This window comes from Schistocerca cancellata, chromosome 4 (genome assembly GCF_023864275.1).
Source record: "Schistocerca cancellata isolate TAMUIC-IGC-003103 chromosome 4, iqSchCanc2.1, whole genome shotgun sequence".
Classification (NCBI taxonomy): Eukaryota; Metazoa; Arthropoda; class Insecta; order Orthoptera; family Acrididae; genus Schistocerca; species Schistocerca cancellata.
In genome coordinates, this window is record NC_064629.1 from 632,690,479 (window position 1) to 632,705,625 (window position 15,147).

Genomic DNA, 15,147 nt, shown 5'->3' on the forward strand with positions numbered 1-15,147 from the left:
AGTTTTGTGTGCAACTGAAAATGCAGATCTCCGTCTGGCGCTAAGCTCTTTTAAGTGGTAGCGTGAATTTGGGTGGTGAAGAAAATAAAGTATGTTAGTGAATACTTCCTTGAAAGTTTAAGGGAACACACAGCTTTTTCAGTTTGAAAAATTCTAAAAAAATGATAATTCATTTTTTCTGAAATTAAAGAAGGCTGTTAACAGTTGTTTATAATTAGAAATAGATATTTTATGTTGAACGCTAGACATAAACGATATGTAACAGAAAACCAGTTAATTGTGATGTACATATCTTACAGATTAATGGATAATACGATAGCAAGTCTTTCATAATATTGTTAGAGTATGTAATAACTTACTTAAGTGGAAATCTTTTTCATTAATCTCTTGGTAACTTGTGGGTTTTGAAAACATTCTTTATGAAGTTTACGGAGTCCTTCGGTGTTCGAGGTCGATCAGGCTTATTAAAGTCAACGTGGAATAATCCGAACTTCTCCCTGAAAACGGAATTAACAAAGTTATTACCAAAGCAAATACCCACCTTAACGGAAGTTTGGAATAACACGGAGTTTACTATAATGACTTCTTATAGTTTACCCACTGATTGTAAAATACCTTATAAATAAAATAAACACAATTCCTTCTGAAAACAAGAAAGATTTTAGTTAGTTACAAAAAATCATTACAAAACTAAGTAGGCTCTCCCCTAAGTGTACATCTTGAAAACAGGAACAGTGAAAATCTTTATATCGTGGTGATAATGATGATGATTATTAGTCTTTAGTAGTGAGTATGTCCGCTTCGCACACGCATGAGATCTTCCACTCTGTGAGGCATGCTCTGGATGAGACCATCAAGTTTATCTTAGGGTGTGAGGTCCCACTCCTCATTGGCAGCTTCAGTGAGGTCCTGAAGATTGTCAGGTGAATTCGGACGCTGTGCAATGGCCACTTCACGTCTGTAGGGCCTTACAGTCGGTTTTAGGACCTCTTTGAGGTATCGGGGACCAGTCAAATTGTCATAGATGGAGCTGAGAGGGGTCTGCCGTCCCATCATTATTGCCGCCCAAAACATTACACTTCCATCTGCAGACGGATGGACTTCCTGAATATATCGGCGTTCCTGATGTCGTCTAGCGGTTCTCCAAACCCTAACACGTCTAGTGCCTGGTTGCCAACCAATCCTGGTCTCGTCAGTAAACACAACATTACTCCATTCTGCAATGGTCCAATGTTGATGTGCAATATCCCAGGTCATTCAAATGCGTCGGCTTCGTTAGTTCAGTGAAAAACTTCTCTCTGGTCTTCTGGAATGAAGACCATCCTGATGCTATCCCCTATGCACTGTTTGGTCTGAGATACGGATCCCTGTTGTCTGGGAGAAGTCATTTCCGATATTTCTGGTAGTTGATGTTGGGCGCCTGTGAGCCGGCAGTTGGAGGAAACGATCCTGCATTGGTGTTTTCATGCCAGGACGACCACCGCGAGGTCTAGCGTTCAGATTTCCCGTCTCTCTGTAGTTTCTCGACAGCTTAGACACACCACTTTGAGTGACATGTAACCTGTCGGCACCATCTTGCTGTGTGTAACCTGCTGAAAGTAAAGCCAATATCCTTACTCTATCAAAGTTTTATATGCCTCTACGTGGAACTTTACTGCAGTGTTGAACACAAACTGGGTGAAGCTGTTGTTGATACTGGACTGCTCGCGGTGTGCTGCTGCGGCAGCGTTATGTTTGCTTGACGGGGAAACGGCCACAAAGCATGCCAGTAGTAAACACCGTCCAGAGTATGTGCTCTAACTGGATAATGCATGAAGTGCCTAGGTCAGTGAGACCTCTAGTATCGTACACTACATTTTAAGATAGTATTCCAACCTTTTGTTGAGCAGTGTATTTAGCAGTGCTGGTTTAATCTTATAACTGTATTAAGCAAGTGATGTGATTACATATGGCAACATATTTTTCTTCGGTTTTCTTCTGTTTCTCTTACATTGGGTCATAAAAAAATCAGAAATTTCGTTGAAAACTGTCAACAGGATACGTAAACTGTATTAAATTTTAAATCGTGGTTTACATATTTGTGTGCAGGAAACCGTGTATAGGACCTTGGGGAATAGCCTCCTCTTCTTACAGAGAAAAGTGGAGAGCTGTTGTGACAAGCACGTTCGTCGTGATAAAGTGACATTGCAAGTCTCCGCATAACAATGCCTGTCAACAGCTCAACGGTTTACAAACACAAAGACTTCAGACAGTTCGAAGAACAATGAAAGGACAAATGGCCATTATTTCAAGAAGTATAATGATCTAAACACACTTGTTTGTAAGTTCATGGAATGAGTAGTAGAGAAAGTATCATCAACTGAAGAAGAAGAAGAAGCACAGAATATGAGTTGGAAGGAAACAAGCGAATATAGGTGTGTTGTTGACTTTCGTTACCGTGAGACAAGTTCAGGAAAATATTCTGCGTTAGGGATCGCCTAGAACGACGGCTATAGGGAACATCCCTCGGAAAACATGGAATCATATGGACTGAAAAACGAATTCTAGATGAAGATATGTATACCAACACCAAGGTCGTGGAATATTTGGTACTCTATACTATACAGAACCGAATAATTTTTTGAAGAAATTATTTGATACAGGTTCCTAAGTAAGCAACGTATAATGCTAACTACATTGCAAACATTTTTTATGAATGGAAACTAAGAAGTAAAACGCAGTTTTGTGAATAACACAGTGTCATTGATTATTTATGAAACAGTTCAAATAACCAACAATCTTCCTAGTGGTAGATGACTTTTGACATGTAACTTAGAATTTCATCCTTCTAGCTTATTCTGCTGCAAATTTTGGAACTGCGTCTGAAAATCGATACCCTCAGCTACAAAATTTTCGATTGACATAACTGTCAAACTAAATAGTCGTGACTGACTTATAATGAGCTAAGATATTTCTTAATTAGTCTGAGACTTGAAAAATTCCTCTCACATGACTTTACCGAAACACACAAAATTAAGAAAAATCTTAACGTCCAAATGAGGTTACGAAGAAATTCGGAAACTTCATATTCAACAAACTAACTGTAAGAATCTTAAATACGTCAATCCAAGAGACTCTTCTTTTGGAACTGTGGTGTGCGTACTGTAAGACCTTCAGTACACACACCATCAGATTGTTTGACTTGTCGCTCTAGCGAAGTAGGCGAGTGTCAGCAATATGTCTCGTGGTCTTATCGTGGCGTGTTTATCTTCTACCGTTAGGTCAGACGATAGAAAGGCCACTTGCACGCTTAGAGTAGCAGATTGACGGTCACCAACTTTAAACAGAACTTGATTAATTTTCACACACATTTATTAAAATAATAACAGAGCATAAAAATTACTTAACTTGGTTCTGGATGCTATTTACAATTGACAATCTGTAGTTCCTTTGGTATTGGTATGTTAATCTTATTCTCACATATATCTCTGATACTTGACAAAAGTGTCTATACATTTATCTTCATGGCTATGTACAGGAATATGGTAATCTTATTAGGCACAGACTGAAATTTGACTATAGACTGGTACAGACTAATGTAGAACTCGTACAGACTGGTACAGACTAATGCAGACTGGTACAGATTGGTGCGGACAAATGCAGACTCCCTAATCGGAGGTCTGTACACTCGTTATAATACCTCGCGCGTTCATGTATCACTGTGCGAGACTGATCCATGAGGAGAAAAGGTTCTACGTTAGCAGCAATCTCATTGGCTGCGTTACATATTAATACGCGGATCGGCAGAAGCAGAATTTGGGCCGTCTCTATGGCAGCGCCATCTCATAGTGTGGAGATGGACGAGCGCTGCGCCTGCGCTGTTGTGCTCAGCGGGGCGCGCTCTAGTGGGAAAGTTGTGTGCGCGCTGACTACGCGGAACTAAGTACACAACAGGAACATTCCGCAGCTTGCAGAAATCATCTTAGGCGTGGAATTTCCGCAAGGATAACATTTTCAGAAATCTCATAATTGTCAAGTAAACACTTTACAAACTTGGGAACTTCCATTTCTAATATTTTAATCAGATATCTGGACTCTAAAGCAGCAAAACGGTCTAAGTTGCACGGCTTTGCAATTTGTATCGATTTCTTCTAGAAATCTGTGAGTGCTCCCTAACAGACCTTCTCGGTTCCTGGTGCAAAGTCATCGCCTCCTCTGCAGCCTTTCCTCCAGGCATCATTTTCCTCTTTCCGACAGTTTCTCATTTTTCCCATAGAAATTCCCATTTCGTCACGTATGTCCTTCACATCTTTGCGGTTCGTCAACAAGATAATTCGGTTCTAGGCGCTACAATCTGGAACCGCGCGACCGCTACGGTCGCAGGTTCGAATCCTGCCTCGGGAATGGATGTGTGTGATGTCCTTAGATTAGTTAGGTTTAAGTAGTTCTGATGACCTCAGAAGTTAATTCCCAGAGTGCTCAGAGCCATTTGAACCATTTTGAACAAGATAATTTCTCTTGCCTTTCAAAAAGAGCATTAGACTTCTCATCTAATAAGGGGACCACATCTACTTATCATAGATCTCGTCCAAATTTAGAGTATATGCAGGGCTTCGCCAAAAGTGAAAGTGCCAGAAGTGGGAGCTTCTGATGGCCGAGCGTAGCATTTTCAGCGCGTATCGGGCGAGGCTTGAGCCATTTATATCAGAGTGCTAGGCAGCGGCTGAGGTAGAGGAAAGAGTTGAGACCGGTAATCCGAGTATCGTAGGCTCGAGTCCCTCTAGTGAAACCAATTATTCTTTTTTTGGATTACTAACACTGCAGATAAACCGAAATAATCCTCAATATATTGCATTTATTAATATTTTCATAAAAGTCTTGAAAGGGAAAGGGATAGGAAAATGTCTCATTGCAAATAAATTTCCAGGAAGAAATTGTAAGGCGTTCTCGAGAAATTCATCTAAAAAATTAATTTTATTATTTTTCAGCCGATGATTTACACGTGCTGGAATGACATTCGTAGTTAAAACAGGGGAAGCAGTAATTTTCTCGACTTCTTGCACATGTTATAAACGCTGCATTTTTACAATTACGAGGTTATTTCCAAGTTTCTATAGAAAAAATAAACTGTTTACAGTCATAAAAAATTCTCCCTGATTGCACAGTGTGGCAGCAATCCGTGCTTAATATTCGCGGGTTAGCTTATGATGTATAATGGAATGTATTTTCATGCAGTCTTCTGGTTTCTTTTTTTCTCTGGATGACATAAAAGCAGTTTTGAATGTCTTCCATGATATTCTTCACATTACCATAAAAACAGACACCGCAGGGTTTCACTAATGAAATGCGTTTGGGAGGAATCACTTGAGTGCTGCATTGCGGGAATTCTTTTTCAACTCTAAAATTTTCCACGTATAGTCGTTGATTTGTTTGTCCTCTCCACGAGTTAATTAACAGAGGAAATTTGCTCTCCTGCACGTAGGGCTTAATTACATCAGTCAAAAATTTTGTTTTGCCGGCTGTTTTAAGTTTTCCAGGTTTTAGTGGAGTAATGACGACATACAAATATTTAGGCACGTTCTCATCCACCATTTTTTTGAATCTGCGACATTGTTATCTTGTAGGTATACATAGTTTTCTAGTAGGGATTGTAGGATATTGCGCTGTATACGAGTGGTTTACTTTGTTTATTCATATCGTTCCACGATTATTACTTTTTCCCCTTGATAGTCTAGGGTTTGGTTGCAAGCCGATTGGTATTGGCAACCTGAAAACATTAAATAAGAATGTAAATATTTTATTGCACTTGACGCTAAAAAGAGTATTTCGATCGACGTCGACGAATGAGCATTCCCGACTTACCAGTCTGATCGGATGTTTTAATTACAATCCCTCTTTGCAGAGTTATTTGCTGAGTCCTGGTGGAAGCTGTACAATCCGGTCTTGGAATTTATTTGCAATCCCAATTTTCCTTTGCGTTTCCTTTTCATGCTTGCTATGAAAATATTAATAAATACAATATAATGAGGATTACTTCGGTTTATTTGCAGTGTAAGTAACGTAAAAAAAGAAAATACAGAAGTTGGCTCTCCCACAGGTACTCGAACCCACGACCCTCGAATTACCATTCTCTACTCCTTCCGGTTCGCTAACCGCTACCTGGGAACTATGGTAACTTAAATGGCTTATTCCGCGCACGGACCGTTATTTTTTTCTAAACGCTTGGCCATCTGGAGCTCCCACTTTCATTCCTAGTCAAGCCCTTGTAATGGGACACCCTCCTCTAGCATGACCTTTTTGTATAGAAATAATCGATACCATTTATACTACCGATTGTTGTATAGGTGAACATTATCTCGGCTGTTTCACTGAAAGAATTTCATTTGATACGATGTATTATATTTCAGGATAAAATGGATAAAAAGAAATTAAATTGCTACAATGGATACAGCTAAAATTCTTCTTCTTGGAGAAATATTTTATTTTACGAAATATCTGGTATAGTTTTAAAATTCATATTATTAATTGCACAATCTAACGCTAATTATTAAATTTATTTCTGGACTCATTTATAAAGTAATTATGTGGCTTAGTAAAGAGTCTTCTTTTGTCAAAAACTTTTAAACTCTTTTGCTTTGTAAGCTCTTTGGAATATTGTGAGTATCGTGAATGTAAGTAAAGGTAGTAGTGGGCATGCCTCTGATGAAATCAGACGTGTTTTTGATTTGTCACTAATAATGTAATTTGTGGTGAGATAGAAGTGGAAATTGGAAGGACGGTGTGATGTTGAATAATTTGACAAAGAATAAAATTCAAGAATAATACAGGTAAATCTTCATCAGTTATTTAGTCACCAGGAACCCACAAAGTTATAAATCAAAATATCAGCCACAAGAATGTACCCCCAGACGCAATATTTGTAGCCAACAACAGGAAGAGAAAATGAAGATAAGTAAAAAGTTTTTTGTATATCTTACACCTCACCTCACGAAATTTTCAGAACTTGTGCAGAGACAGAGAATTTTAATAGTGATGTGTGGGAGGTATGACTACACCCTGCATATACGATAAATTTGCATGAAATCGGTGATGATACGTAGATGCTAACTCCAATAGCGTGTTTAATACTTTTGAGTGTTATAGGCAGACAGTACTCCAAAAACAGAAAAAAACAATAGTGAGAAATCACATAATGCAGGTAAAATAGTTTGAGCAGCTCCTCTGGGTACCACAGTTTACAAAAAAATCAGACAGTTTCTCAGTGTCATCCGTTACCTTTTTTAAAGCTTAACAGCTAGGTAGTGAGCACTCCATCGTGTATCTGAAATTTTCTTAACTGTGACTTCAAAGTTTTTTTACAAGGATTGTTCATTTGTTGTTAAAAACTGAGTAAAACAAATAAAAAATTCTGCGGTCCCAAAATAAGCCACACATGATGGGACTGTCGCAAAAGCGTGTAATCTGTACACACTGAGACTGTGGTTTGGCCAGGGCGGAAATAATGCCTTTTAAGTTCACGAATTCTTGCTTGAACTCCTGTACGCTCACCAGCCACTGTAGAAGCATTGTCCTATCCTTGTGCTCGGTACAATGTTGTACCCAGATTATCCTGCTTAATAACCTTAAAAATATCTTCTACTGTGCTGACGAATTTCATTCTAGATAGCTGAAAATAACCTTGAAAAGACTCCTTTACTTCTACTTTTTGTTTTCTGTGTGAATGTAACGACTGTTTTCACGGATTTGATCTATGTCCGAAATGTCCAGCTTGCTTTCAAAGATGGTACAAAAATGCAGGTAATTCCAAACCGGAAATCTTCTTCATCCACAACCTCAATTTTTTACGATGCACTTTCGCTAATAAAGGGTGTCTTTATTTTACCATCTAAAATCTCTGCTTACCACAAAATAATAATATCACGAACAACACCACAGCAGAATCAAATCCAAAAACGATTTAGTCACTGACGAGCTTTGTTAACAGTGCCCACTGTACATAAAAATAAGGTAATTGATATCACTGTCTCAAGTACTGTGTGGCAATAATTTTTGTTTACACGCTATTTGAGCGGTAAGATGCGTGCATGCATGCAAAGAGTCAGGTCCGGTTTATAAGCTGTCTTGTTGCTCGCCCGGTCACGTATGTGTCTGAATGGAACGACGAAGGGAAAAATTACAACACCTGGCACAGAACCTAGTGAATCTGGTCATTCCTATGGAGCTGATGTCCCCCCTAGCTCCACCTGTGTCGGGAAGTTTTGAGTAAAGCAAGTCTCACAAATTGTGCTGGCTGTAAAACGACAATAACTCTAATTTTGGTACAGCAGCAAAAAATTACAGTTTCCCTAGTTATTTATGTACTGAAATACACGTAGATTTCTGGCGATTGTAAAGACCTATATCGTAATGTGATTATGATACAGCCAAGGATGCGATCTTAAATCTATTATGAAAAGATGGCAAAATATCTCTAGGTCTGCGAAGAATAATATTTTGAGGCATGACTATGCGTTCGATGTTGAACTGTACCTTAGTAATGTAGCCCTCGACATAGTGTACACTCCGCCAACCTCCCCCCCCACCCCCCCACCCCCTTTCACCGCCCACGATACTTCTTCATTTTCTCAAACAGAACTTGCATGGTGCCCCGCCACATAGACAGCTGTGTCAATTCAGTACCAGTCTGAATAAAAAGGCAGAACACGTAATGGACGTTGACTAGTCGCAATATACCTAGACACAGTTTTCGTGAAATCAACCAAGTATTTGGCGTTCGCGGCTGTTCAACTTGCAGCTGAAAATACCAGATAGCTCTGAGTTCTAAGAATTTGCAGTAGCGTTGTACCTTCAACACGAGGTGTTTCTTCTTGTGTGGCCAATCAATGTCCAAAACAACTAAAAACTGGAGTACAGGAAGTATCTGCACTTATCTGAATATCACTTGCAAGACAGAAAAATACGTGAACTTTTCATTCTTTTCTCACATTCTCAGTGAAATATAAAGTAGTGGTAATCAGTATAAAGTCAGGATTCCTTCGGAAGCATTAGTACAAGTCTGTAGCCTACTATATTGAATTTATTATGAAAGTAGTTGAGAAATGTTGTTGTTGTGGTCTTCAGTCCTGAGACTGGTTTGATGCAGGTTTCCATGCTACTCTATCCTGTGCAAGTTTCTTCATCTCCCAGTACCTACTGCAACCTACATCCTTCTGAATCTGTTTAGTGTATTCATCTCTTTGTCTCCCTCTACGATTTTTACCCTCCACGCTGCCCTCCAATGCTAAATTGGTGATCTCTTGATGCCTCAGAACATGTCCTACCAACCGATCCCTTCTTCTAGTTAAGATGTGCCACAAACTTCTCTTCTCCCCAATCCTATTCAATACCTCCTCATTAGTTATATGATCTACTCATCTAATCTTCAGCATTCTTCTGTAGCACCACATTTCGAAAGCTTCTATTCTCTTCTTGTCCAAACTAGTTATCGTCCATGTTTCACTTCCATACATGGCTACGCTCCATACAAATACTTTCAGAAACGACTTCCTGACACTTAAATAAATACTCGATGTTTACAAATTTCTCTTCTTCAGAAACGCTTTCCTTGAAATTGCCAGTCTACATTTGATATCCTCTCTACTTCGACCATCATCAGTTATTTTGCTCCCCAAGTAGAAAACTCCTTTACTACTTGAAGTGTCCCATTTCCTAATCTAATTCCCTCAGCATCACCCGACTTAATTCGACTACATTCCATTATCTTCGTTTTGCTTTTGTTGATGTTCATCTTATACCCTACTTTCATGACACTGTCCATTCTGTTCAACTGGTCTTCCAAGTCCTTTGCTGTCTCCGACAGAATTACAATGTCATCGGCGAACCTCAAAGTTTTTATTTCTTCTCCATGGATTTTAATACCTACTCTGAATTTTTCTTTTGTTTCCTTCACTGCTTGCTCAATATACAGATCGAATAACATCGGGGATAGGCTAGAACCCTGTCTCACTCCCTTCCCAACCACTGCTTCCCTCGAATCTTATAACTGCCATCTGGTTTCTGTAGAAATTGTAAATAGCCTTTAGCTCCCTGTATTTTACCCCTGCCACCTTCAGAATTTGAAAGAGAGTATTCCAGTCAACATTGTCGAAAGCTTTCTCTAAGTCTACAAATGCTAGAAACGTAGGTTTGCCTTTCCTTAATCTAGCTTCTAAGATAAGTCGTAGGGTCAATATTGCCTCACGTGTTACAATATTTCTACGGAATCCAAACTGATCTTCCCCGAGGTCAGCTTCTACCAGTTTTTCCATTCGTCTGTAGAGAATACGCGTTAGTATTTTGCATCCGTGACTTATTACACTGATTGTTCAGTAATTTTCACATCTGTCAGCACCTGCGTTCTTTGGGATCGGAATTATTATATTCTTCTTGAAGTCTGAGGGTATTTTGCCTGTCTCATACATCTTGCTCACCAGATGGTAGAGTTTTGTCAGGACTGGCTCTGCCAAGGCCGTCAGTAGTTCTAATGGAATGTTGTCTACTCCCGGGGCCTTGTTTCGACTCAGGTCTTTCAGTGCTCTGTCAAACTCTTCACGCAGTATCGTATCTCGCATTTCATCTACATCCTCTTCCATTTCCATAATATTGTCCTCAAGTACATTGCCCTTTTATATGCCCTCTATATACTCCTTCTACCTTTCTGCTTTTCCTTCTTTGCTTAGAACTGGGTTTCCATCTGAGCTCTTGATATTCACAAGTGGTTCTCTTATCTCCAAAGGTGTCTTTAATTTTCCTGTAAGCAGTATCTATCTTACCCCTAGTGAGATAACCCTCTACATCCTTACATTTGTCCTCTAGCCATCCCTGCTCAGCCATTTTGCACTTCCTGTCGATCTCGTTTTTGAGACGTTTGTATTCCTTTTTGCCTGCTTCATTTACTGCATTTTTATATTTTCTCCTTTCATCAATTAAATTCAGTATTTCTTCCGTTACCCAAGGATTTCTACTAGCCCTCGTCTTTTTACGTACTAGGTCCTCTGCTGCCTTCACTACTTCATCTCTCAAAGCTACCCATTCTTCTTCTGCTGTATTTCTTTCCCCCATTCCTATAAATTGTTCCGTTATGCTCTCCCTGAGACTCTGTACAACCTCTGGTTCTTTCAGTTTATCCAGGTCCCATCTCCTTAAATTCCCACCTTTTTGCAGTTTCTTCAGTTTTAATCTACAGGTCATAACCAATAGATTGTGGTCAGAGTCCACATCTGCCCCTGGAAATGTCTTACAATTTAAAACCTGGTTCCTAAATCTCTGTCTTACCATTATATAATCTATCTGATACCTTTTAGTATCGCCAGGGTTCTTCCATGTATACAACCTTCCTTCATGATTCATAAACCAAGTGTTAGCTATGATTAAGTTGTGCTCTGTGCAAAATTCTACCAGGCGGCTTCCTCTTTCATTTCTTAGCCCCAATCCATATTCACCTACTACGTTTCCTTCTCTCCCTTTTCCTACACTCGAGTTCCAGTCACCCATGACTATTAAATTTTCGTCTCCCTTCACTATCTGAATAATTTCTTTTATTTCATCATACATTTCTTCAATTTCTTCGTCATCTGCAGAGCTAGTTGGCATATAAACTTGTACTACTGTAATAGGTGTGGGCTTCGTATCTATCTTGGCTACAATAATGCGTTTACTATGCTGTTTGTAGTAGCTTACCCGCATTCCTATTTTCCTATTCATTATTAAACCTACTCCTGCATTACCCCTATTTGACTTTGTGTTTATAACCCTGTAGTCACCTGACCAGAAGTCTTGTTCCTCCTGCCATCGAACTTCACTAATTCCCACTATATCTAACTTTAACCTATCCATTTCCCTTTTTAAATTTTCTAACCTACCTGCCCGATTAAGGGATCTGACATTCCACGCTCCGATCCGTAGAACGCCAGTTTTCTTTCTCCTGATAATGACGTCCTGTTGAGTAGTCCCCGCCCGGAGATCCGAATGGGGGGACTATTTTACCTCCGGAATATTTTACCCAAGAGGACGCCATAATCATTTGATCACACAGTAAAGCTGCATGCCCTCCGGAAAAACTACGGCCGTAGATTCCCCTTGCTTTCAGCCGTTCGCAGTATCAGCACAGCAAGGCTGTTTTGGGTAGTGTTACAAGGCCAGATCAGTCAATCATGCAGACTGTTGCCCCTGCAACTACTGAAAAGGCTGCTGCCCCTCTTCAGGAACCACACGTTTGTCTGACCTCTCAACAGATACCCCTCCGTTGTGGTTGCACCTACGGTACGGCTATCTGTATCGCTGAGGCACGCAAGCCTCCCCACCAACGGCAAAGTCCATGGTTCTTGGAGGGGGGGGGGGAGTAGAGAAATATAAGGCACAAATTACGTAGTTTCTTTCATAACATGAGCAATAAATTAAGGCGTTTGCTTTTCCTGGATAGAAATTGGTATAAAGGCACTCACTGTCCTGTTGTGCTATTGCACTGTTAGTACATTGTCCAACCTCCGTTTTTCCTAATTACCCCACAAATTCTCTTCGACATTGGCTTTGTTAAGATTTGTAGTACTTTCAGCGAAATTGTCGCCCGTTGTTCTAATATCGCAATTCTCAGCTCACATACGGCCTTCCATTGCGTTAACATTCTCTAGGTCGTTATACATTCTAGTAAATACTGTCTCTCGCATCTCAGAGTAGACGTCAGAGCTCATTGTAGTGTTCAGCCAAGCAATGCGTTGTTCACTCTTAACCCAGAAGGCTGTCCAAATCATAACACTTTTAACACCAAAATTTCTCCTGATTCTTATCTACTGTTTTGTCTCATATCATACCGATAATAGTGAAATCTAGCGGCCCATCGAAATTAAACTTCTTCAGATCACTGAAGATAACTTTATCCCAATCTGAAGTCCATGACATATGTTCTTCAGCTAACTCCAATGTAGCCTATTGGCGTCTGGCTGTTAGGGGAGGTTTCTGCAGCCGTTTCTTGAACACAAGATGTTTGTCATTTGACAAAATGTGTCGTGCACTTCTGGCAGTTACTGATAACCATAAATCAGCAACAAGTTGAGAAGAAGGATAACGGATTGAGGTGTTGCCTTGCGTACAAGTAAAGGTTTCGATGCCTCAAATAATTTTCTACTTAGTCCGTATTTTACGATATGTCCACCTCGTGCACCGAGTCTGGCGAAATTATCAATCACTGTACTTGAACGGTTCAATTTCTTGGCGATTTGGCGATTTGAGAGTTCCATTTACTTGTACGCAACAATTTTTTCTTTTTCATCTCATGAGAACTGTTTTCCGCGCGCTATTGTCTCATTCATGGTTTATGTACAGAACACGCACTGTCACTAATGATATCTGTTTTCTTTCCACAGTAAAGGCACATCGCGCCCACTAACATCACACAGAGCCGACTGCCTCTATACTGAGTTCCACCCTCTACCACCTGAATCCAGGTTCTGTTTACAGCATCATGATGTCGCATCCGTGTTCGGAAGCGTGTATTCGTCATCGCCATACTGGCGTATCACCCAGCGTGATGGTATAGGGTGCCATTGGTTTCGCGTCTCGGTCAACTCTTTTTCGCATTGACGGCACTTTGAACAGTAAACGTTACATTTCAGATGAGTTACTATCCGTGACTCTAAGCTTCATTCCATCCCTGCGATACCCTACATTTCAGCAGGATAACACACGACTGCATGTTGCAGGTCCTGTATGGGCCTTTCTGGATACAGAAAATGTTCGACTGTTGCCCTGGCCAGCACATTCTCCAGATCTCTCACCAATTAAAACGTCTGGTCAATGGTGGCCGAGCAACTGGCTCATCACAATATACCAGTCACTACTCTTGATGAACTGTGGTATCGTGTTGAAGCTGCATGGGCAGCTGTACCTGTACACGACATCCAAGCTCTGACTCAATGCCCAGGGGTATCACGGCCGTTTTTACGGCCAGAGGTGGTTTTTCTGGGTACTGATTTCTCAGGATCTATGTACCCAAATTGCGTGAAAATGTAATCAGATGTCAATTCTAGTACAATATATTTGTCCAATGAATACCCGTTTATCATCTGCATTTCTTCTTGGTGTAGCAATTTTAATGGCAAGTAGCGTATGTAACGGTTGCATAGAATTATGCCTATCATGCAGCACGAATTGGGTCATCGGAGCAGGAGGCATGTGATTGTGTCTGCTTCCAAAGATATATAGCAGACATACGTAAAGTTATATCTCCTGTACTTGAAGAAAACCACAGGCACAGCATGTGGTTAAAAAACTGTACACTGTTACTGCGGGAGCAATGTTGAGAGAAAAGAATACAGAGGTTTTGAGGTAAAAATTCATTTATTTCTGGTCCAACTTAAAAGTAATTTTACAGTGTCATAAGCAGGCACAGCAACACTTTTTTCATACATGAAACACCAGTAGAATTCCAGGTCTTCAATAGCAGCAAACTTATAGATTCGACGCATCCAGGAGATCTTCTCCTTCCCCCTCACATAGGCGATGGTATCTGTGTGAACGAATAATTTAAGCGCCATCACCATATCTTTATAGGGTATGCCAGGATAATCCCAGTGAATTCCATGACTTTGCACTCTTCCATGTCTTAGCACACTTCAGGTACTTGAACGACCTCGGTGACGCAATGTTAGTTGAGAATGTTTCTATTATTCCAGCATCTTGTGTGTACGCTAAAAACGCAACATCTTTAAATATGAACTGTCTATGCTCACCATCATAGAAACCCTGGGCAACTACAATGATGTTCACACCTTGAGACGCCGTTGTGAAATGCTCTAGGTGTGGTGCAGCACCTATTCATTTATACAGCTCGTTGCACAACACCAGTGAGTGGGTCGTAGTTGATCACATGGTCATGTGGAACTAGAGCATATGCGGCAGTGTGTTCTGGGAAATTTGTCGAAGATTCAAATTAGATTCGCAAATCTGTAGGTCCAGACTTAATTATCTTGTTCTGTTTTGAGCAGTCTATTACGATGATCAGTGAAAGCTCTTTGAATATATGTGGACTGAGTAGACACCCTCCTCCCACTCCTTCGGCAATTTCACAGTAAGAAGCACGAAACCCTACATATATGTCATAAGCTAGACTGTATACATTTTGATTCCACTGCA

The 15,147-nt window shown here is 40.2% G+C and overlaps 1 protein-coding gene across 1 annotated transcript in view; it reads right to left on the reverse strand.

Annotated features, from left to right (window-relative positions):
• The window catches only part of LOC126183542 (myrosinase 1-like), a 241,559-nt gene that overhangs the window by 45,000 nt on the left and 181,412 nt on the right, over positions 1–15,147 (reverse strand). Inside the window, exon 11 of the mRNA XM_049925612.1 lies at positions 360–497. Coding sequence (XP_049781569.1) covers positions 380–497 — 118 coding nt within the window. The 3' untranslated portion in view covers positions 360–379. The remainder of the gene's footprint in view (positions 1–359; positions 498–15,147) is intronic.